The sequence below is a fragment of the Coregonus lavaretus genome, assembly GCF_964263955.1.
Source record: "Coregonus lavaretus genome assembly, chromosome: 19".
Lineage (NCBI taxonomy): Eukaryota > Metazoa > Chordata > Actinopteri > Salmoniformes > Salmonidae > Coregonus > Coregonus lavaretus.
The window spans coordinates 42,894,473-42,916,652 of record NC_140006.1 but is presented as its reverse complement, the minus strand read 5'-3'; the positions used below and the strand labels follow the sequence as shown (position 1 = coordinate 42,916,652).

Here is a 22,180-nt window from a genome sequence, read left to right as displayed (position 1 = left end):
TGACCCAAAGCCCTCTCAGGTCTGGGAAGGCACTTCAGGTCCTTAAACCTTGGGTCGAGGGCTGTGACGATTTTCAGACATGTGAGGTTGGTGTGTTTTTCCAGGTCTGTTGTGAATGTTAGCTTGAATCTTACTACATAGGCAGGATCATCATCGGAGCGCTCCATCACCCGAAGGAGATGCACAAAGCAGGCAACGCCACTGAGCAGGAAATGTACTTCTCTCCTCCCAGAAGTTCAGTCAAATACCTACAGTGGAAGATAATTCAAAATCACTTCAGTCAATTGTGAGAGACTTGTTATACACAGACACATTCCCTCACTCACACACACATTACACACACACACACACACACACACAATTGTATTATAACGCTAATAGTGTGATTAAAGAATATTACCTACAGGGCTCCAGTAGTGTGTCCAGTTCAGCTGTGGTTGGCATGGTGATGTTCGTTTTCTGTTGGGCCAGAGCATCTCTCAGTGGTTGTTGGTTTCTGTGGACACGCTTTACCATTTCCAGAGTGGAATTCCATCTTGTTGTGACATCTTGTTTCTAGTGACTCTTTCACATTTACAACTTGCAGTTGTCCTAGCTCTGCAACTTTTGGTGGGCTGTGTTTTGAAATGGCCAATAATCTTTCGGCATTTGGCTAGGGCATTGTCGAACCCGCTGTTGTGTAGGTACACTGTGATGGACCTTTTGGAGACTGTGCGCAGGGCAGGTGTTCAAAAGCCAGATGTCTAGCAGTTGCAATCATGTTCCGTGCACTGTCTGTGCAAAGTGTGGTAACTTTGTTTTTTCAATGTTCCACTGCTTTGCTACATCCATGAAATCCTCGGCGCACGTTTCAGCGTAGTGCCTGTCTTCATTACGGCCAGAGCATGTGAATGCAGTTTCCAGTTTTCATCGACGTGGTGGGCAGTAACCCCTAGGTAGTTTGTGGCTACTTCTTACCGAAGTCCAGTGGTCTCCCGTGAGAACAACAGCCGTTGCATGTTTCAACTCCCCCGCTTTCGTAGCCCTCTCGCTTTCATACAGCTCGTGTATTCTTCAAACGACGGTGGTTCTCAAGGGTAAGTCCTATGTTGAGTCGTTAGATGCGATCCAAAGGGTATCCCCTCAAGCCTTCGTCCTCCACAATGTGGACTGGCCTGCATGGTGTAGCTATCCACTTGGCTATTGCTTGTGTTAGCTTGCTGCTCGTGGACCTGTCCATAGGCCTTCCGTGGACACTCTTCTATCTTAGCCTGATGTCCTCCATTGCTACTAGTAACGTAACGCTTTGAACACAGCAACTGCGTCATTGCGCAAAATAGTATGAGGATCATCTAGATATGTGTGCAACAAAAGTTCAACATTCACCTTCTGCTACCATTTCTGTCAACCCATTTACGCATACGGTTTGACGCATACGTTCAATAAATCCAACGTATGCACCACACAGAACGCACTGCCTCCGCAACACAATACTGTTATATACAGACATACATATACTGATGTGTTCGAAGCGTTACTTGTATTGCCGGCATCAACATTTCGCTTGTAAATGACAATGAAGACTAGATCATTGATAAATGAATGTTGTCTTGCAATAGATGCAAATTACTTTGTTTTTACCCAGAGAGCCATCTGGGAGGGATTTTACATTTTAATTTGCCATTTTAAAAGCCCCTTACTAGCTCTATCCATCATTCAGTCATACAAGTTACTAGCTAGTAAAGTGGTTGTCAAACTAGCGCATCAGCTGCCAGGGCTTGAATTTGAACTATGGATGGTTCAGGGGGTCAAACTAAGAAAATGCGTTAATGGCGTCAATAAAAATGTATGGCATTAAACATTTAACGCGTTAACTTAGACAGCCCTAATCCCGACATGTAACTATAGATTTTTTCCCCCCGTTATCACTACTATAAACAGGTGTGGAAAATGAAAAAAAAAAAAAAAAAAGGGAACCTATGTTAAAATTACTAAAAATTTACCTTTTTAAAAACACATTTATAGAAGTCAAAAGTATTTCACTTGGATGGACTGCTTAATGAGTACAAGAGTGTACTTCTGTGAACTATGAATGCTTGTGTTTATCTCTATGAAATTCTATCCCTATCAATGCACTTCAACATGTTCCAGAAGAGTGTGTGTGTGTGTGTGTGTGTGTGTGTGTGTGGGCTTTTGGCTGAATAAAACACAAAAAATCCTCAAGACACGTGATTTACTGTAAAATGCATTTTGTAACAGTTTTCTTTCCTTCATTCATCCATCTGTCTCCACACAGTTCAACGGGGAGCCGCGCTCGTACACACGCTTCAACCTGACCCAGAACATTCTTTCCTTCATTCATCCATCTGTCTCCACACAGTTCAACGGGGAGCCGCGCTCGTACACACGCTTCAACCTGACCCAGAACATGGAAGGCGAGAACAGCCAGGTGGAGATGAAGCTGTCGTCCGACATGGACGACGAGGTGGGCGGCAACTGCGTGGGGGAGGAACGCAACCATGCCCAGGACCGCTACGTGGTACGCAAGCCCGCCGGGCGCACGCCCAAGAACCTCTGCTTCATGGTGGTCACCGTATTCCTCATCTTAATCATCGGTAAGAACAGACATTTTAAAACGACGACAGTTGCATGCCGGTGCCTCAGTTACCATTAGTCACATATTGGTCATATACTGTATCAGTAAAAGTCACATGCTCAGTATTAAAGGATACGTTCATGGATAGTTGGTTTCTTCACTCTGAAAGTAGTCTATGGGCCGGTAGAAACTCGAATTAATGTTTCGGGTTTCTTTTAAAAGCCACTAAGAAGTTCTGCTAACTTTAGCCACAGATTGCTAAAACTCAGTGGAGGTGATAGGGGCAACCTGCACTGTCGTATGATTTTATGGATGAAACGCTGTTTAGATAATAAATATAAAAAATGATGACCAGATTAAGGGCCGGATTCCCAGACATAGATTAAGCCTAGTCCTGGACTAAACAGCATTCTCAATGGAGATTCTCCATCAAAAGCTTTTTTTTTTTGTCTGGGAAAAACCGTCCCTTCTGGGAAAAACCGTCCCTTGGTCTGGTTTCTGCTGGGATGGTGTTGTATAGCTGCTGCTGACAGTGGTTTCATTTGATAATTTACTCGATTCCCCCTTTTACTCTGTCTGTCTGTCTGTGTCTGTGTCTCTCTCTGTCTCTGTCTGTGTCTCTCTCTCTCAGGCTATCTGATTGGCTACCTGGCCCACCGGAAAAAAGAGTTGGCTCCCAGCTGCTCTAGGATAACCTCTGAAGACTCCGTTAGTGAAGGTTCCTTTAAGACGGAGACGACCCCTCTCATGGACTGGAATGACGTGAAGAGCTTGCTGGGTCAGAAGCTGAGTGCCTCCAGCTTCGAGACCGCATTCAGGTGACTTCACTAGTCTAGCCCAGTGGGGTGAACATTAAAGGGATATCGATCTCCCCAGAGTCGGATGAATTCGTGGATACCATTTTTATCCATGAGTTCATCTGACTCTGGGGAAAGTAGATAAAGGGCTTCATTGCCAACATCCCAAAGTATCCCTTTAAGCTTGTTTTGTCTGCTCTCATTTTTCAACATTATATTGGAAATAGCACTACAATGTTATACTAATACCAATTGTACTATGTTGTGACAGTATGGCAGCCTGACCAACTTCTACCCCTCTAAGCCATAAGACTGTTAAATAGTCCGGATAGCTATTGGTTGACTATCTGCGCTGACCCTTTTTGCACTCTTTTGACTCATCACATGCGCCGCTGTTGCTGTTCATTATCTATCCTGTTGCCTAGTCTCATTATCCCTACCTGTATGTACATACTGTATCTACCTCCATTACCTCGTACCCCTGAACATGGACTCGGTACTGGTACCCCGTGTATAAAGCCAAGTTATCGTTACTCATTGTGTATTTATTCCTGGTGTTATCTTTCTATTAGTTCTCAGTTTTTCTCTCTGTATTGTTGTGAAGGTCCGTCAGTAAGCATTTCACTGTTAGTCTACACCTGTTGTTTATGAAGCATGTGACAAATAACATTAGATTTGAAGTCTTAATAAATGACTACATAACATGTTTGGCACATCATTGGGATAAAGAAAGTATATTTAGCTTACTGACTCCTTTTTCCTGTCTCTCTTTCTCTCCCCCTCTTCTCTCTCCATCACCCTCTCGCTCCCCCTCTTCTCTCTCCATCACCCTCTCGCTCCCCCTCTTCTCTCTCCATCTCCCTCTCGCTCCCCCTCTTCTCTCTCCATCTCCCTCTCGCTCCCCCTCTGCTCTCTCCATCACCCTCTCGCTCCCCCTCTGCTCTCTCCATCACCCTCTCGCTCCCCCTCTTCTCTCTCCATCACCCTCTCGCTCCCCCTCTTCTCTCTCCATCACCCTCTCGCTCCCCCTCTTCTCTCTCCATCACCCTCTCGCTCCCCCTCTTCTCTCTCCATCACCCTCTCGCTCCCCCTCTTCTCTCTCCATCACCCTCTCGCTCCCCCTCTTCTCTCTCCATCACCCTCTCGCTCCCCCTCTTCTCTCTCCATCACGCTCTTCTCTCCCCCTCTTCTCTCTCCATCACCCTCTTCTCTCCCCCTCTTCTCTCTCCATCACCCTCTTCTCTCGCTCCCCCTCTTCTCTCCATATCTCTTTCCTTATATCACCCTCTCAGTGAGTTTGCTAGTGGAAGCCACCAGGCAGGCTCGGCTGGAGACGAGCTGCTGGCCAACAAGGTGCTGAAAAGGTTCAAAGACTACGACATGTACACGTGGACTGACGAGCACTATGTCAAGCTTGTGGATCCCCCTGCCTCTGGCTCCAACAGGGTGACCTTCAAAGGGTCTGACCTTGGACCACTGAGGGGATATCTGGCCTACAGCAAAACTGGAACAGCACAGGTAATCATAGAAAGAAAATCCTGTGGTTTTGTTTTTTTGTTTACATTGAAATGAACAAATGTGTAGCATTTCAGTTGATTTCAAACTTGACAATAGAGGTGAAACTCTCACTAATAAAAACATTTACATAATAATGTATACTATAAAACACTACATGGAAGGTATCACACATTTAGTAGTGAATTAGTCATTCAGTTCATTTTTAAGGATAATTGAAAACTACACATTGCATATCCCTTTTATTCTTCCATAATAGTACCTCCATATTTGAGCTCAAGACCTGTTTCAACTTTATTTTTGTTTTTCACAGGGCGCGATCCTTCACAGCAACTACGGCCAAATGGACGACCTGAGGAAACTGCAGGATAAGGACATTGCCTTGGACGGGAGGGTCCTTCTGGTCAAAACTGGAAAAATAAGCTTTGCTGAGAAGGTGAGGGAATTGCACAAGAAAAACATTTAATAATCTAATTTCGTAAGCATACTGCTGAATTTTAATAATAAGGTCATTGATCTCTCTTCATTTGGAGGTTTAGTGTAAGTGTGATGGGTCTAGTTTGGGTTGGCAAATCTACTGGAGCCTATGTGGACTTGATTGAATAACACAAGGTGTCGTGTCATCGCTATGTGTAAAAGTGTCCTGTTCTGTAAAAGTGTCCTGTTCTGTAAAAGTGTCCTGTTCGTCATCGCTATGTGTAAAAGTGCCCTCATCGCTATGTGTAAAAGTGTCCTGCTTTTCGCCTCCAGTCATGTCTCCCTCTTTCCTTCACTGCGTAGGTGGCCAACGCAGCCAAGCTGAATGCCTCTGCTGTGCTCATCTACCCTGCTGACGACAGGATCGGAGGGTCCACTCAGCTCTTTGGCCATGTGAGTGTGGCGGACATTTTTCTCTATGAATGTCAAATGTAGACTGACTTACATGATTTGCATTCCCAGCCATAACTGAAGTGGAGTGGACACACAAAGACAGTTGGCTATATCAGCAGTAGCTTACGGTTTGAGACAGTTGTTGAACAGTAGTGTTCATTCTCTTGTGTTGTTTCATCATTCAGTTATTAATTATTCTTATTCAGCTCCACTTTTCTCCACCCTGAGGACACTCTCTCTATATTCTACCCAAGGGAGTGCACGTTCTTGTTCTAGCCCTGCACCAACACACCTGGGGTGTATTCACTAAAAACCAAACGGAGAGGGACCTACTTGAATTTGTTCAACAGAAACTAGTTTTTTGTTGCAGAACGCAACTGTTTGGACTAATGATTACACCCCAGATTCAACTTGGCCAGTTCAACTTATTGACAAACTCTTGATATGTTAGTGCAAGGCCAGAACAATCCCATAGGTCAAGGTTCACCCTGTCGTGTGTCTCCATATCCAGGTCCATCTTGGCTCAGGCGACCCTTACACCCCCGGGTTCCCCTCCTTCAACCATACCCAGTTTCCCCCCATCCAGTCCTCAGGCCTCCCCAGCATCCAGGCCCAGACCATCACCGCCGACATGGCCACCACTATCATGAGGTAGGTTTCCATCAACTGATCCTAGCGCTAAGTGTAGTAGAAATTGGGCGTTGGGCCTTACACACATATCTAGGATCAGCATACCATTCCTATCCTAAGGGTTAAAACGTGAAACTGATCACAAAATCTTTGTCTGGAAACTCAGGGGGATGGAGGGGAAAAACGCCCCTACAGGTTGGGTAGGGGTAGGAAAAGTGGGAGATGATGACGATGTGGTTACGGTGGAGGTCAACAACGTCCTGGCCGAGAAGATGATCAACAACGTGTTTGGAGTCATCAAAGGCTTTGTGGACCCAGGTATGGTTGACCTATGACCCTGTGGAAAGAAACATGATAGTCCCCAGTGTTGTATAGTTCTTAGGTAATTGGACTGCAGCTTTGGGGTCAGTTTAATTTCAAATGCATCAAGTTGGTAGATTAATTGAAATTCAATGTGTGAATTGATACATAGTCCTGATCTGAAAGAATGAACCATTTTTCATTTCATGAACATAATTTCCGTTAATGTCCCCACATTTTAAGGGAAATAAAATGGGATTGACTCCAATTTGAAAGGGTAACTGCTATTGTTTAGCATCACAAAGCCCATTGGTGAAGACTATAATAATATATAAAGAGCTGCAGTTAGTTTCAGAATGGGTGGCAAGGAATAAGTTAGTCCTAAATATTTCAAAAACTAAAAGCATTGTATTTGGGACAAATCATTTACTAAACCCTAAACCTCAACTAAATCTTGTAATGAATAATGTGGAAATTGAGCAAGTTGAGGAGACTAAACTGCTTGGAGTAACCCTGGATTGTAAACTGTCATGGTCAAAACATATTGATACAACAGTAGCTAGGATGGGGAGAAGTCTGTCCATAATAAAGCGCTGCTCTGCCTTCTTAACAGCACTATCAACAAGGCAGGTCCTAAAGGCTTTAGTTTTATCGCACCTGGACTACTGTTCAGTCATGTGGTCAGGTGCCACAAAGAAGGACTTAGGAAAATTGCAGTTGGCTCAGCACAGGGCAGCACGGCTGGCCCTTTGATGTACACAGAGAGCTTACATTAATGATATGCATGTCAATCTCTCCTGGCTCAAAGTGGAGGAGAGATTGACTTCATCACTACTTGTATTTGTGAGAGGTATTGACATGTTGAATGCACCGAGGTGTCCGTTTGAACTACTAGCACACAGCTCGGACACCCATGCATACCCCACAAGACATGCCACCAGAGGTCTCTTCACAGACCCTAAGTCCAGAACAGACTATGGGAGGCACACAGTACTACATAGAGCCATGACTACATGGAACTCTTCCACATCAAGTAACTGATGCAAGCAGTAGAATAGAAGTACACCTTATGGAACATCGGGGACTGTGAAGCAACACAAACATAGACACATGCATACACACACACTATAACATATGCACTATACACACATGTACACATGGATTTTTGTGTTATAGATATGTGGTGGTAGAGGCCTGAGGGGACACACTTAATATGTTGTGAAATCTGTTGTATGAATGTATTGTGATGTTTTTTAAATGTATAACTGCCTCAATTTTGCTGGACCCCAGGAAGAGTAGCTGCTGCCTTGGCAGGAGCGACTGGGGATCCATAATAAATACAAAACTGTCTTAATCCTTTACACCTTTTTAAATATGCTGTGTCTCTGCCTTCCTTGCTGTAGATCGTTATGTGGTTATGGGTGCCCAGAGGGATGCTTGGGGCCCAGGCTTCGCCAGCTCCACCGTAGGCACCTGTGTGTTGGTGGAGTTGGCCCGCGCCATCTCAGACATGGTGAAAAATGGTGGGTGATGATCGATGCCAGGCCAAACCATAGAAATGCCATAGAATAGACAAAATGGATACAGGTCTCTACTCTAAATCGGCAGGTAGTCTAGCGGTTAAGAGCGTTGGACCGGTAACCGAAAGGTCGTTGGTTCGAATCCCCAAAGCGACAAGGTGAAAAATCTGTGCCCTTGAGCCAGGCACTTAACCCGAATTGCTCCTGTAAGCCGCTCTGGATAAAAGCGTCTGCTAAATGACTAAAATGTAAATGTACGTTTTATAGACAGAATGGATATACAGTATAGGTCTCTTCTGTACTGCCTTGAGCTTTCAATCAGTTCTCTCATGTGTTCATGTAGTGTCTGGGGTTAATTCTAACGTATTCCATAAATCTCAAGGAGCATTTTTGTCAGTTAAGTCATATTTTAGGTGACCATGGGGTTCTGTTAACATTAACTGAGCACATTACTGGAGAAGTCTTAAAGATAAAAAAAAGGGGGGCCTATAGCTAAACCTAGTTAGAATCAGAATCACCTTTTATTCACCAAGTCCATTTACATGTACCAGGAATTTGACCCGGTGAAGTAAGTGGCACTGACCGTCTCTTACAATTTAACAATAAATACACAGACAGAATATAGACCGAAGATTGTACACACTCTACATGCAGTACGTACAGTACCAGTCAAATGTTTGGACACACCAGGCTTTTTCTTTTATTCTGCAATGTAGAAAATTGTACAAATTATAGTGAAGACATCAAAACTATGAAATAACACATATGGAATCATGTAGTAACCAAAAAAAAAGTGTTAAACAAATCAAAAATATATTTTATATTTGAGATTCTTCAAATAGCCACCCTTTGCCTTGATGACAGCTTTGCACATTCTTGGCATTCTCTCAACCAGCTTCACCTGGAATGCTTTTCCAACAGTCTTGAAGGAGTTCCCACATATGCTGAGCACTTGTTGGCTGTTTTTCCTTCACTCTCCTGTCCAACTCATCCCAAACCATCTCAATTGGGTTGAGGTCAGGGGGATTGTGCAGGCCAGGTCATCTGATGCAGCACTCCATCACTCTCCTTATTGGTAAAATTGCCCTTACACAGCCTGGAGGTGTGTTGGGTCATTGTCCTGTTGAAAAACAAATGATAGTCCCACTAAACCCAAACCAGAAGGGATGGCGAATCGCTGCAGAATGCTGTGGTAGCCATGCTGGTTAAGTGTGCCTTGAATTCTAAATAAGTGTCACCAGCAAAGCACCATCATACCACCTCCTCCATGATTTACGGTGGGAACTACACATGCGGAGATCATCCGTTCACCCACACCGCGTCTCACATAGACACAGCGGTTGGAACCACAAATCTCAAATTTGGACTCCAGACCAAAGGACACATTTCCACCGGTCTAATGTCCATTGCTCGTGTTTCTTGGCCCAAGCAGGTCTCTTCTTCTTATTGGTGTCCTTTAGTAATGGTTTCTTTGCAGCAATTTGACCATGAAGGCCTGCTTTCACACAGTCCCCTCTGAACAGTTGATGTTGAGATGTGTCTGTGACTTGAACTCTGTGAAGCATTTATTTGGGCTGCAAATTTCTGAGGCTGGTAACTCTAATGAACTTATCCTCTGCAGCAGAGGTAAATCGGGGTCTTCCATTCCTGTGGTGGTCCTCATGAGAGCCTGTTTCATCATAGTGCTTGATGGTTTTTGTGGCTGCACTTGAAGAAACGTTCAAAGTTCTTGAAATGTTCAGTTTTGACTGATCTTCATGTCTTAAAGTAATGATGGACTGTCGTTTCTCTTTGCTTATTTGAGCTGTTCTTGCCATAATATGGACTTGGTCTTTTACCAAATAGGGCTATCTTCTGTATACCCCCCTACCTTGTCACAACACAACTGATTGACTCAAACGCTTTAAGAAGGAAAGAAATTCCACAAATGAACCTTTAAGAAGGCACACCTGTTAATTGAAATGCATTTCAGGTGACTACCTCATGAAGCTGGTTGAGAGAATGCCAAGAGTGTGCAAAGCTGTCATCAAGGCAAGGGGTGGCTATTTGAGGAATCTCAAATAAAATATATTTAGATTTGTTTAACACTTTTTTGGTTACTACATGATTCCATGTGTTATTTCATAGTTTTGATGTCTTCACTATTATTCTACAATGTAAAAAAATAGTACAAATAAGGAAAAACCCTTGAATGAGTAGGTGTGTCCAAACTTTTGACTGGTAGTGTACGTAACAGTACAGATATAGTGAGCAATAAAATTGAACGATAGCACATAATACAAGAAAAATATATCCCCATAGCCTGTAAGGAGGCAACCAACTGCGGATGATGATGATGATGATGATGATGCCTGTCTTTTTTCCCTCTGACAGATGGCTTCAAGCCCAGGAGGAGTATCGTGTTTGCCAGCTGGAGTGCTGGAGAGTATGGGAGTGTTGGCGCCACCGAGTGGTTGGAGGTAAGAACAGCACACTTGATATCAATGCAAACCTTAGAACAAAAACGTTTTTTTTTTTTTTTACTTGAGTATGTGTCTCAACCAATGATTTATGCCTTCAGAAAGTATTCACACCCCTTAACTTTTTCCACATTTTGTTGTGTTACAGCCTGAATTTTAAATGGATTACATTTCATGTTTTGTTACTGGCCTACACACAATACCCCATAATGTCAAAGTGGAATAATGTTTAGACATTTTTACAAATAAATGAAAAGCTGAAATGTCTTGTGTCAAGTATTCAATCCCTTTTATGGCAAGCCTTAATAAGTCCAAGAGTAAAACATCTATTTTTTCACATAATAAGTCACATAATAAGTTGCATGGACTCACTCTGTGTGCAATAATAGTGTTTAACACAATTTTTGAATGACTACCTCATCTCTGTACCCCACACATACAGATAATTGTAAGGTCCCTCAGTCGAGCAGTGAATTTCAAACACAGATTCAACAACAAAGACCAGGGAGGTTTTCCAATGCCTTGCAAAGAAGGGCACCTATTGGTAGATGGGTAAAAATAGTGAAAAGGAAGAGCCTGTACAGAATACAAATATTTGTCCTGTTTGCAACAAGGCAGTAAAGTAATACTGCAAAAAATGTGGCAAAGCAATCACTTTTTGTTCTGAATACAAAGTGTTATGTTTGGTGACTGAGATGAATTCACCTTTCAGCAGGACAATGACCTAAAACACAAGGCCAAATATACACTGGAGTTGCTTACCAAGAAGACAGTGAATGTTCCTGAGTGACCGAGTTACAGTTTTGACTTGAATCTGCTTGAAAATATATAGCAAGACTTGAAAAAGGGTTGTCTAACAATGATCAACAACCAATTTGACAGAGCTTGAAGAATTTTGAAAATAATCAATGGGCAAATATTGTACAATCCAGGTGTGCAAAGCTCTTAGAGACTTAACCAGAAAGACTCACAGCTGTAATCGCTGGCAAAGGTGATACTAACATGTATTAACTCAGGGGTGTGAATACTTATGTAAATGAGATTTCATTTTCAATAAATGTGCATTTTAAAAAAAAAAGTGTTATTATGGGGTATTGTGTGTAGATGGGGTGAGAGAGGAAAATATATTTAATCCATTTTGAAGTCAGGCTGTAACACAACAAAATGTAGAATAGGTCAAGGGGTATGAATACTCTCTGAGGGCCCTGTATACACTAGCTGACTGATAAGTGGCGCTCTTTTGCAGCCACCGCTCCTCCATCTTGGAACTCCCCCACCATTGTAAATAAATATTTTGAAAGCTATAGAAATGAATTCATTAATGTACATTTTGTTTTCGCCATGTTTATTCTATTGGACACCTTAATGCATTTTACATTTTTAAATTATATTATGTGAGCTAAACATATCTTTTAAAAAATATATTTTTCCTTATAACTTTTAGCAAGTTCTAGGGCTCTATATTTTTCAGCTGCCGGTAAGCCGGCGCAATTGTCAAACGCACGCTAGTTTTCAACTTTGACCTGTTTTTGAAGCCGGCGTTCTTCTATTTTCTAATCCTCGCGCCAGGATTGGTGATTTACCTGTCTTTATATGAGGTCACTGGCGCTGAGGTGGGAGGGCATGGCAATATCTGAGGTGTGTTCCTAAAAACGTGTGCCAATTTCAGTATGCAATGGTGGGGGATATTTAAGACCAACCGAAAGCTGGTCTTAGCGGTAACACCGTTTTTGTTTATGGCATGGATTTTGACAACTGAAGCGCAACCTATCAAGCTGTGGCGCTCAGTGCCCCATATGCACATGGAACAAGAGATGTGCATTTTGTATCGATCCACAATGGACTAGGACAAGAATATTCCATGCCCCCAGCCGAATTGGAGTGGATGACAATGCAAAGACTGTCAATAACCTACAGAACTTGAGACAAACCCATTCAGTTTTAAGCCATGGAACGCCTTGATTGGCCCAGTGAGTGGCCAAACCCTCGTCACACCTACAACTTGTTTATTCATCAAAACCCAGCCCTTTCACGCCACCGCCAGCTATTGTGCTGTGGGTAGTAGTTAAAATATTTTGGACACGCCCATGGATCTATAGCAATAACGCCAGCGCTTAGATTTACCGTTGCGTTAGGTTTGTTAAAAAGAGCCCCTGTTGATACTGTCCCCACTACAACAACAACAAATACTTTAAATACATGTAATTTTGTCCTAGAAACATTTAATTGGCTGAGGAGTGCCAATAATGGCCGACCCGGTGGCTTCAAAGCCTCTCATTGGCCAATACGTGGCATCATCAATCCAGGTTTTATATACATAATTGGTCTCAACTCGTTTCTGTTTTCAGGGTTATTTGTCTTCTCTGAACATGAAAGCCTTCTCTTACATCAACCTGGATGGAGTTGTAACAGGCATGTATGGTGTATTAGATTTCTGTACACAGAATGCATTGTGTTTTGGGTTTGTGGCAATGACAGTTTACAGTTGCAAAGGTCATGCATGACAAACTATAATAATAAGGTGAAATAGTTTCCTCTTGAATTGTAACATTTCCCCCTCCCCAGGTTTCCCAACATTCAAAGCCTCGGCCAGCCCTTTGATGTACACACTCATCCAGCGCACGCTAAAGGAGGTGAGATTACGTAGCAGCCGATCATCTCATTTGGCCTGACAGGATTTCTCTTATGTTTCATTATGAAACCGTGTCCTTGAGATGTTTTGAAACTGTGCTGTTCTTCTCCTCAGGTGAACACTCTCAGTGACTCCAGTACACTCTACGCTTCAGTCCCCGGGGCCAACTGGGAGGAAGCCGTGTAAGTGGGACTTGGTGTTATTTTGGAAGATCGTAACAGTGTGGCTCGATGGGCCAAGTCAATTATTTATTCTAGTGCAGCTCCCAACACAAAGTTGAATTGCTTATAGAATGAGGGGAAATTTCACCACCATCTTTGTATGATTGTGTAGTCATGTTGTCTTTATTTGGTGTTTTTCAGCCTGGAGCCTCTGAGGCTAAATGATCCCGCCTATCCCTTTGTCACCTTCTCCGGCATCCCATCCGTCTCATTCCGCTTCTCCAAAGCGGTCAGTTTGGTCTCAGCAGTACAACACCATACACATAGAAATAGTAATTTTAGAACCCCTATACTCAACTGGCAGACCGCGGTCTGGATCTGGACCCACAACATGGTCAATACGGGCCGGGGGTCCTGATTTATTTTATTTTTTGGGGGGGGCTCGGTTGGGCTTCGACCCCTGGTATCATATAAACATACACAAGACATGGACAAATGTGTAGAATTGCAGGAAATTAGCTTTAAAACGGCAACATTTTCTCTCCAACAACAGGGGTGTAAACAGTTTGCATGGGTTGTGAGGTGGGGGTTTGTAACTACTCCGATCAATGACAGTATCCAGCCGGACCTTTGCCACCTAGGGAATTTGTGTAACCGGACCTTCTCAAATAGTACTTGAGTATCCCTGCTATAGAAGGTCCTCCTCAGGACTGGAGAATCAGGTCCTGTCAGGGAAACTTTCCATATCTCTGCTCCAAGATGGCGCCGGAACCACAAAAATTAGGTCCTTGATCCCATTCCTGTCAGATTCCACTGTTCGATCGGGCTTGGCATTGAAATGATCTAAAATGTCTGGTGTAATATGACCGGTAACTCTATTTCTATGACAACACAATATATCCCAACAAATGTTATTGCTACCTGTTGTTATTTTCCACATATTGAGGAATGCCAGTCATTGTTTAGCATTCGATTTCTACCTGTAATTGTTGACGTTCTTTACCCTTAACCTTACCCACCATGTGTCTCAGGGTGAGGAATACCCATACTTTGGGACACTGCAGGATACACGCGAGAAGCTGTATGGCGCCACATCCAACCAGGCGGCCAAGCTGGCGGTGTCTGCAGGGGAGTTCGCCGGGAAAATGGCCCTGCGGCTGGTCCACGACCACCTGCTGCGCCTGGACGTGGAGCAGTACATCCGCCAGATCCGCACCCACGTGTACACCATTAACCGCAAGGTCAAAAACGTGCGGAGTGTAAGTTTACATTTACGTCATTTAGCAGACGCTCTTATCCAGAGCGACTTACAAATTGGTGCATTCACCTTATAGCCAGTGGGATAACCACTTTACAATATGTTATTTAATTTTTTTTGGGTGGGGTAAGGTGGGGTAGAAGGATTACTTTATCCTTTCCCAGGTATTCCTTAAAGAGGTGGGGTTTCAAGTGTCTCCGGAAGGTGGTGAGTGACTCAGCTGTCCTGGCGTCGTGAGGGAGCTTGTTCCACCATTGGGGTGCCAGAGCAGCGAACAGTTTTGACTGGGCTGAGCGGGAACTGTGCTTCCGCAGAGGTAGGGGGGCCAGCAGGCCAGAGTTGGATGAACGCAATGCCCTTGTTTGGGTGTAGGGACTGATCAGAGCCTGAAGGTACGGAGGTGCCGTTCCCCTCGCAGCTCCGTAGGCAAGCACCATGGTCTTCTAGCAGATGCGAGCTTCAACTGGAAGCCAGTGGAGTGTGCGGAGGAGCGGGGTGACGTGAGAGAACTTGGGAAGGTTGAACACCAGACGGGTTGCGGCATTCTGGATGAGTTGTAGGGGTTTAATGGCACAGGCAGGGAGCCCAGCCAACAGCGAGTTGCAGTAATCCAGACGGGAGATGACAAGTGCCTGGATTAGGACCTGTGCCGCTTCCTGTGTAAGGCAGGGTCGTACTCTCCGAATGTTGTAGAGCATGAACCTACAGGATCGGGTCACCGCCTTGATGTTAGCGGAGAACGACAGGGTGTTGTCCAGGGTCACGCCAAGGCTCTTCGCACTCTGGGAGGAGGACACAACGGAGTTGTCAACCGTGATGGCGAGATCATGGAACGGGCAGTCCTTCCCCGGGAGGAAGAGCAGCTCCGTCTTGCCGAGGTTCAGCTTGAGGTGGTGATCCGTCATCCACACTGATATGTCTGCCAGACATGCAGAGATGCGATTCGCCACCTGGTTATCAGAAGGGGGAAAGGAGAAGATTAGTTGTGTGTCGTCTGCGTAGCAATGATAGGAGAGGCCATGTGAGGATATGACAGAGCCAAGTGACTTGGTGTATAGCGAGAATAGGAGAGGGCCTAGAACTGAGCCCTGGGGGACACCAGTGGTGAGAGCACGTGGTGCGGAGACAGATTCTCGCCACGCCACTTGGTAGGAGCGACCGGTCAGGTAGGACGCAATCCAAGAGTGAGCCGCGCCGGAGATGCCCAGCTCGGAGAGGGTGGAGAGGAGGATCTGATGGTTCACAGTATCAAAGGCAGCAGACAGGTCTAGAAGGACAAGAGCAGAGGAGAGAGGGTTAGCTTTAGCAGTGCGGAGAGCCTCCGTGACACAGAGAAGAGCAGTCTCAGTTGAATGACCAGTCTTGAAACCTGACTGGTTTGGATCAAGAAGGTCATTCTGAGAGAGATAGCAAGAGAGTTGGCTGAAGACGGCACGCTCAAGAGTTTGAGAGAAAAGAAAGAAGGCATACTGGTCTTTAGTTGTTGACATCAGAGGGATCGAGTGTTGGTTTTTTGAGAAGGGGTGCAAATCTCGCTCTCTTGAAGACGGAAGGGACATAGCCAGCGGCCAAGGATGAGTTGATGAGCGAGGTGAGGTAAGGGAGAAGGTCACCGGAGATGGTCTGTAGAAGAGAGGAGGGGATAGGGTCAAGCGGGCAGGTTGTTGGGCGGCCGGCCGTCACAAGTCGCAAGATTTTATCTGGAGAGAGAGGGGAGAAAGAAGTCAAAGCATAGGGTAGGGCAATGTGAGCAGGACCAGCAGTGTCATTTGACTTAACAAACGAGGATCGGATGTCGTCAACCTTCTTTTCAAAATGGTTGACGAAGTCATCCACAGAGAGGGAGGAAAGGGGGGAGGGGGAGGAGGATTCAGCAGGGAGGAGAAGGTGGCAAAGAGCTTCCTAGGGTTAGAGGCAGATGCTTGGAATTTAGTGGTAGAAAGTGGCTTTAGCAGCAGAAACAGATGAAGAAAATGTAGAGAGGAGGGAGTGAAAAGATGCCAGGTCCGCAGGGAGTCTAGTTTTCCTCCATTTCCGCTCGGCTGCCCGGAGCCCTGTTCTGTGAGCTCGCAATGAGTCATCAAGCCACGGAGCAGGAGGGGAGGACCGAGCCGGCCGGGAGGATAGGGGACATAGAGAGTCAAAGGATGCAGAAAGGGAGGAGAGGAGGGTTGAGGAGGTAGAATCAGGAGATTGGAGGGAGAAGGATTGAGCGGAGGGAAGAGATGATAGGATGGAAGAGGAGAGAGTAGCGGGAGAGAGAGGGCGACGGTTGCAACGGCGCATTACCATCTGAGTAGGGGCAGAGTGAGTAGTGTTGGAGGAGAGCGAGAGAGAAAAGGATACAAAGTAGTGGTCGGAGACATGGAGGGGAGTTGCAGTGAGATTAGTAGAAGAACAGCATCTAGTAAAGATGAGCTCAAGCGTATTGCCTGCCTTGTGAGTAGGGGGGGACGGTGAGAGGGTGAGGTCAAAAGAGGAGAGGAGTGGAAAGAAGGCGGCAGAGAGAATTGAGTCAAAGGTAGACGTAGGGAGGTTGAAGTCACCCAGAACTGTGAGGGGTGAGCCATCCTCAGGAAAGGAACTTATCAAGGCGTCAAACTCATTGATGAACTCTCCAAGGGAACCTGGAGGGCGATAAATGACAAGGATGTTAAGCTTGAATGGGCTAGTGACTGTGACAGCATGGAATTCAAATGAGGAGATAGACAGATGGGTCAGGGGAAAAAGAGAGAATGTCCACTTGGGAGAGATGAGGATTCCTGTGCCACCACCCGCTGACCAGATGCTCTCGGGGTATGCAAGAACACATGGTCAGACGAGGAGAGAGCAGTGTTTTCAGTGGTAATCCATGTTTCCGTCAGCGCCAAGAAGTCGAGGGACTAGAGGGTAGCATAGGCTGAGATTAACTCTGCCTTGTTGGCAGCAGAACGGCAGTTCCAGAGGCTGCCTGAGACCTGGAAGGCTGCCTGAGACCTGGAACTCCACGTGGGTGGTGCGTGCAGGGACCACCAGGTTAGAGAGGCAGCAGCCACGCGGTGTGAGGCGTTTGTATGGCAGAGAGGAGAGAACAGGGATAGACAGAGGCATAGTTGACAGGCTACAGAAAATGGCTACAATAATGCAAAGGAGATCGGAATGAAATGAACTAAACATCTGGGAAAGGAGAGAGCGGGGCCTCCCTCACTTACGTTTCACTGAAACACCCAAATATAACTCTCCCAACTTCCACCTCAGAAACTATAATTGTTGTAAACTACAGCGGTTCAATGTTTTCTAGGAATAGACTAACTTAGTTTATTCAGCTAGCTAACTTGGTACAGTATTCTTCCGTGAAAATCGTCCAGGGCACCTAGTCATATGACGCCACAGCCAACTAGCATGCCGGACTCCAACAACACGGTTTAGCACCAATACTCGGCCACAACAAACCACCAGTGTGTCAACACGCCAAGCAGATCATTCGTGTCCGTGTCTAACGTTGTGGGTTAGTCCCGACAGCTTGAGCGAGTCCGTCATCAACTTATTCAGCCAGTTAGTTAGCTAGAATAGTTAGCATACTAGCTAGCCTTTGCTTTCAGACAAAGAAGAAACCCGTCCTCCCACGGCACGAACACACAGAGAGAGCCAAGCTAACGTTAACTAGTCACCCATGTCCCGAATTCCCTTGAACGACTCTGGCTACCAGTATGTCGTGGTCCTCTGTAGCTCAGCTGGTAGAGCACGGCGCTTGTAACGCCAAGGTAGTGGGTTCGATCCCCGGGACCACCCATACACAAAAATCTATGCACGCACGACTGTAAGTCGCTTTGGATAAAAGCGTCTGCTAAATGGCATATTATTATTATTATTATTATTATTATAAAACACAAAACAAATGTAGGTTTTACTTACCCCTAGCAGCTACTGTTAGCTAGCCAAGTGCAAAGCTAGCCACTGAATTGACTCAGCCAGTTCGCTAGGTCGTTCCAGCTATTGTTTACTAGTAGCTATCCAGGTAGCAACAAGCTAGCTAAATTTCAAGCACAGTAGCCACTTACTACCTAACGTTAACGCTTCAGACAATGAGGTTAGAAAAACAGCTGAATGGTAGGCATTATTGTATGTAATTATTGTAGGCAGCTAGCTGGCGTAATTACAGGTACTCTCAGGCGTGAAACAACTATCCACAGTTGCTAATAGTTACCAGTAGCTACCCGCCAGCTAGTCCAGGTAGTGGGTTAGCTAGCTTCGTGCTTCACCGGGCTCAGCCGAATACAATACTAACCTACAACAACCCACGATAACTACCTACAATACCTAACTACAATCTAAATACATAGTTTAAGCTTTACTCGACAAAGCCCAAACTATGTATATAAGCCAAGCTTACCTCCCGCCAGAGAGAGACACAACCTCACCCGACGACGACGAAAACACACGTCAGACCTACAGTGCATTCGGAGAGTATAAGTCTAGTCCTATCTGCTTAATTTCAGCGCAGAGCGGCTCGGCAAGCGGGAAAGGACATGTTCACTGTCTGGTAACGTGAACTTGGTGGAATGGGATAAGACACTGTAGATTTAGAATGACAGAAAATTATATAATTTGATGTTTAGTCTACCTGTCGTCTTGTTTTCCTGTCCATGTCTACCGGTCTATGATTTTGTTTTGTTTTCTGCATTGTTTATTCTGTCTCTCAAATTGACCTCCGTTTGACCCGGTGCTTGTTTTGTCTATGTTCTCATTTCTCCTTTGATCTTAACTTGTTGTTGTCGTCTCCAGATGCAGCCCCAGCTGTTGCCTAAGTCGCTGACTGTCCAGTGGCTGATGTCTGCGTCGGGCTCCTACAGCCGAGCCGCCAGCAGCCTGACCACTGACATCGACAACAGCGACCTGGAGGACGTGGAGATGTGCCGCATCATCAACGACCGCATCATGAGTGTGCGTGTCTGTCCTCTCAAGCGTTATCTGGTCCTTTTGAGATGATATTTTGTTGGAATTGGACCATGTACAGCAGGGTTAGGGTTACAGTGCCTTCAGAAAGTGTTCACACCCCTTTACTTTTTACACAGTTTGTTACAAAGTTGGATTAAAATGGATTTGTCCTTTTTTTAAAGTGGAAGAAAAATTAATATTTTGTAAAGTAAAATCAAATAATATATATATATATATATATATTAATTATAATATATATATGATTAAGTATTTTGGCTGCAGGCCAAAAGTATGAACTTCAAGTATTTTGAAAAATGATGACACCAATAGGGAGATGACCCACTATTTTGGAGAATTTCCAAGATCCTACATTAGCCTGTTTTTTGAAGTTCCTCCACACATGGTTCATCGTGTAACCTTGGGTGGAGGACGATACTGACACATTTAATCACGTCTGTTTTATTTACCTTACTTCATCTTCCTCCTGTAGGTGGAGAGGGACTTCCTGTCCCCATACGTGTCTCCCAGAGAGACCCCATTCCGCCACATCCTGGTAGGCTCGGGCTCCCACACCCTGAAGGCTCTGTCGGACCACCTGGACGCCCTGCAGATCGACCACTCCGACGCCAACGCTGATCTGTTCCGGAATCAGTTTGCTTTGGCAACCTGGACCATCCAGGGCTGCGCCAACTCACTGGCAGGGGACATCTGGTCCTTAGATAACGAGATCTAAGCCGGTTTCGACATGTCCTATTAAACAAAACACCCAATATAGCCATCGGTCAGGGCAGGTCAGATCACTAAGGTTCACCCATTCAGGAAAATTAAGTATCAATAACATAACCCTTTTTTCGTATGCATTGCAACTCTCGACAGTACGATATGCTGTACTCTACCTTCCACACAAGGTCAAAAATAATAACACTGAAATTCAACTGCCTTCACTTGTTTGAGAAATATGTGAAAAGCCATTCACTCTTGCGAAAAAAACAACAACTCAAATGCATTTCCTAACGCCGCATTTGAAATATATTGGTGGTAAATACGAATGACTAATGGCCTACATATGTCATAGTACTTACTAGCATGGCAATAACGACATTTTAGCCCAATATCCAAGGTCACAAACTCCTAAGTTGTGTGTGTAAACTCAGAGGTACTTTGCGACTACAACAAAAAGGTTATGTTACTATTACCTACCATGAACAAAATTACTATTGTTACAATCCGAGACTGCTGTTATTTCTACACTCTTGTTACTTTACATTGGATTCAAACCTGGGCTGTTTATAGATATTATGGTGCTAAAACTGTAGAACGAGACAGAGGCTGAGAGCTGTTGCCAAATGGGCTACAATTCAGTTCAGACGGTAACACAGAATAGGTCGTTATCCTTAAAACGTCACAAGAAGGTAGCCTTTCTTCAAGGAGACCCCAGCTCCGCTAAAACCACGGACAACTGCATGCCCTTTTCAAGGGATCGTTAACAATTTGGAGAGCATAGATCAGAACTACACATTTCTGATCATTCCTTGCAAAACAATTGCGCACATTTAGCTCTCATCAGTTTTATACAGCAAGTAACTGCATGGTTTTCATATCAGTAAACATCAATTGATCATGTAATTTCACATACGTGAGGGTAGCCTCACGATATCTCTCAATATTGGCCACCATTCATTGGATATTTAAGTGCTATAAAAGTTAACTAAACCAGACAAATATGAGTGGTTTAGGTTAATTTCCCCATCCTTTGTGGGCTCTGCCTGTCAAGCAGCAGAAGGGTGCATTTGCAGATGTACTGGTAGCTGGTAGTGTTTATATTGCAAGCTAACGGTAGAAACTTTGTACAGTTGGCTAAACAAGTAGACCTAATGTACTTTTTTCTCCAACCAATGTAGGCCTACCTAGTGAAGTTACCTAGCATCCCCTTTTCAACAATGTTTTTAAGAGTTTAATCATGATTGCTTCTGACATAATAAGCTACATTGATTGATGGACCACGTCAAAATGTCTAGCTAGGTAATAACAGATCACGTCAATGTGGCTGGTTAACAAGCTAATTTTCAGGGGATAGACTAGATGACTGTATCCAAATATTGTTTGCCATCTATTATGGTGATGACAGTAGTCTGACTGACAACTTTACCAGGACGAGGCCTTAACAATGTCAAACTCTTTCCTAAAGCCTAATCTCTGATGAAGCAAGCTAAAAGTATGAAAATGTATGCACTCACTAACTGACAAAAAAAAAAAAAAAAAAAACTAATTCGCTCTGGATAAGAGCGTCTGCTAAATGACTAAAAAATGTTAAAAAATTAAATAAAAAAAGTAAATGACAGTTTGCTTAGCTAGCTACATGCCAAATGGCTAGGCTACCTACCCTCACGAATCTTAAATTACATGATAATAAATTGATGTTTACTGACCATGAAAAGCATGCAGTGACTGCTAAATGTGCAATAATCGGAAATGTGTAGTTCTGACTATACTCTTCAAGAGGTGATGATATTAAAACCAAATAGTTAACATTGATTTAACAATCC

The 22,180-nt window shown here is 44.4% G+C and overlaps 1 protein-coding gene across 1 annotated transcript in view; it reads left to right on the top strand.

Moving 5' to 3' along the window:
• Positions 1-21,936, top strand: part of LOC311146881 (transferrin receptor protein 1-like) — a 31,682-nt gene extending 9,746 nt beyond the window's left edge. The window contains exons 3-18 of the mRNA XM_084183496.1: positions 2,360-2,594; positions 3,207-3,393; positions 4,665-4,890; positions 5,201-5,323; positions 5,668-5,757; positions 6,269-6,408; positions 6,554-6,705; positions 8,091-8,210; positions 10,581-10,666; positions 13,015-13,078; positions 13,232-13,299; positions 13,413-13,480; positions 13,661-13,748; positions 14,491-14,718; positions 19,482-19,640; positions 20,125-21,936. Coding sequence (XP_084039622.1) covers positions 2,360-2,594; positions 3,207-3,393; positions 4,665-4,890; positions 5,201-5,323; positions 5,668-5,757; positions 6,269-6,408; positions 6,554-6,705; positions 8,091-8,210; positions 10,581-10,666; positions 13,015-13,078; positions 13,232-13,299; positions 13,413-13,480; positions 13,661-13,748; positions 14,491-14,718; positions 19,482-19,640; positions 20,125-20,367 — 2,277 coding nt within the window. The 3' untranslated portion in view covers positions 20,368-21,936. The remainder of the gene's footprint in view (positions 1-2,359; positions 2,595-3,206; positions 3,394-4,664; positions 4,891-5,200; positions 5,324-5,667; positions 5,758-6,268; positions 6,409-6,553; positions 6,706-8,090; positions 8,211-10,580; positions 10,667-13,014; positions 13,079-13,231; positions 13,300-13,412; positions 13,481-13,660; positions 13,749-14,490; positions 14,719-19,481; positions 19,641-20,124) is intronic.
• The last annotated feature ends 244 nt before the right edge of the window (positions 21,937-22,180 follow it).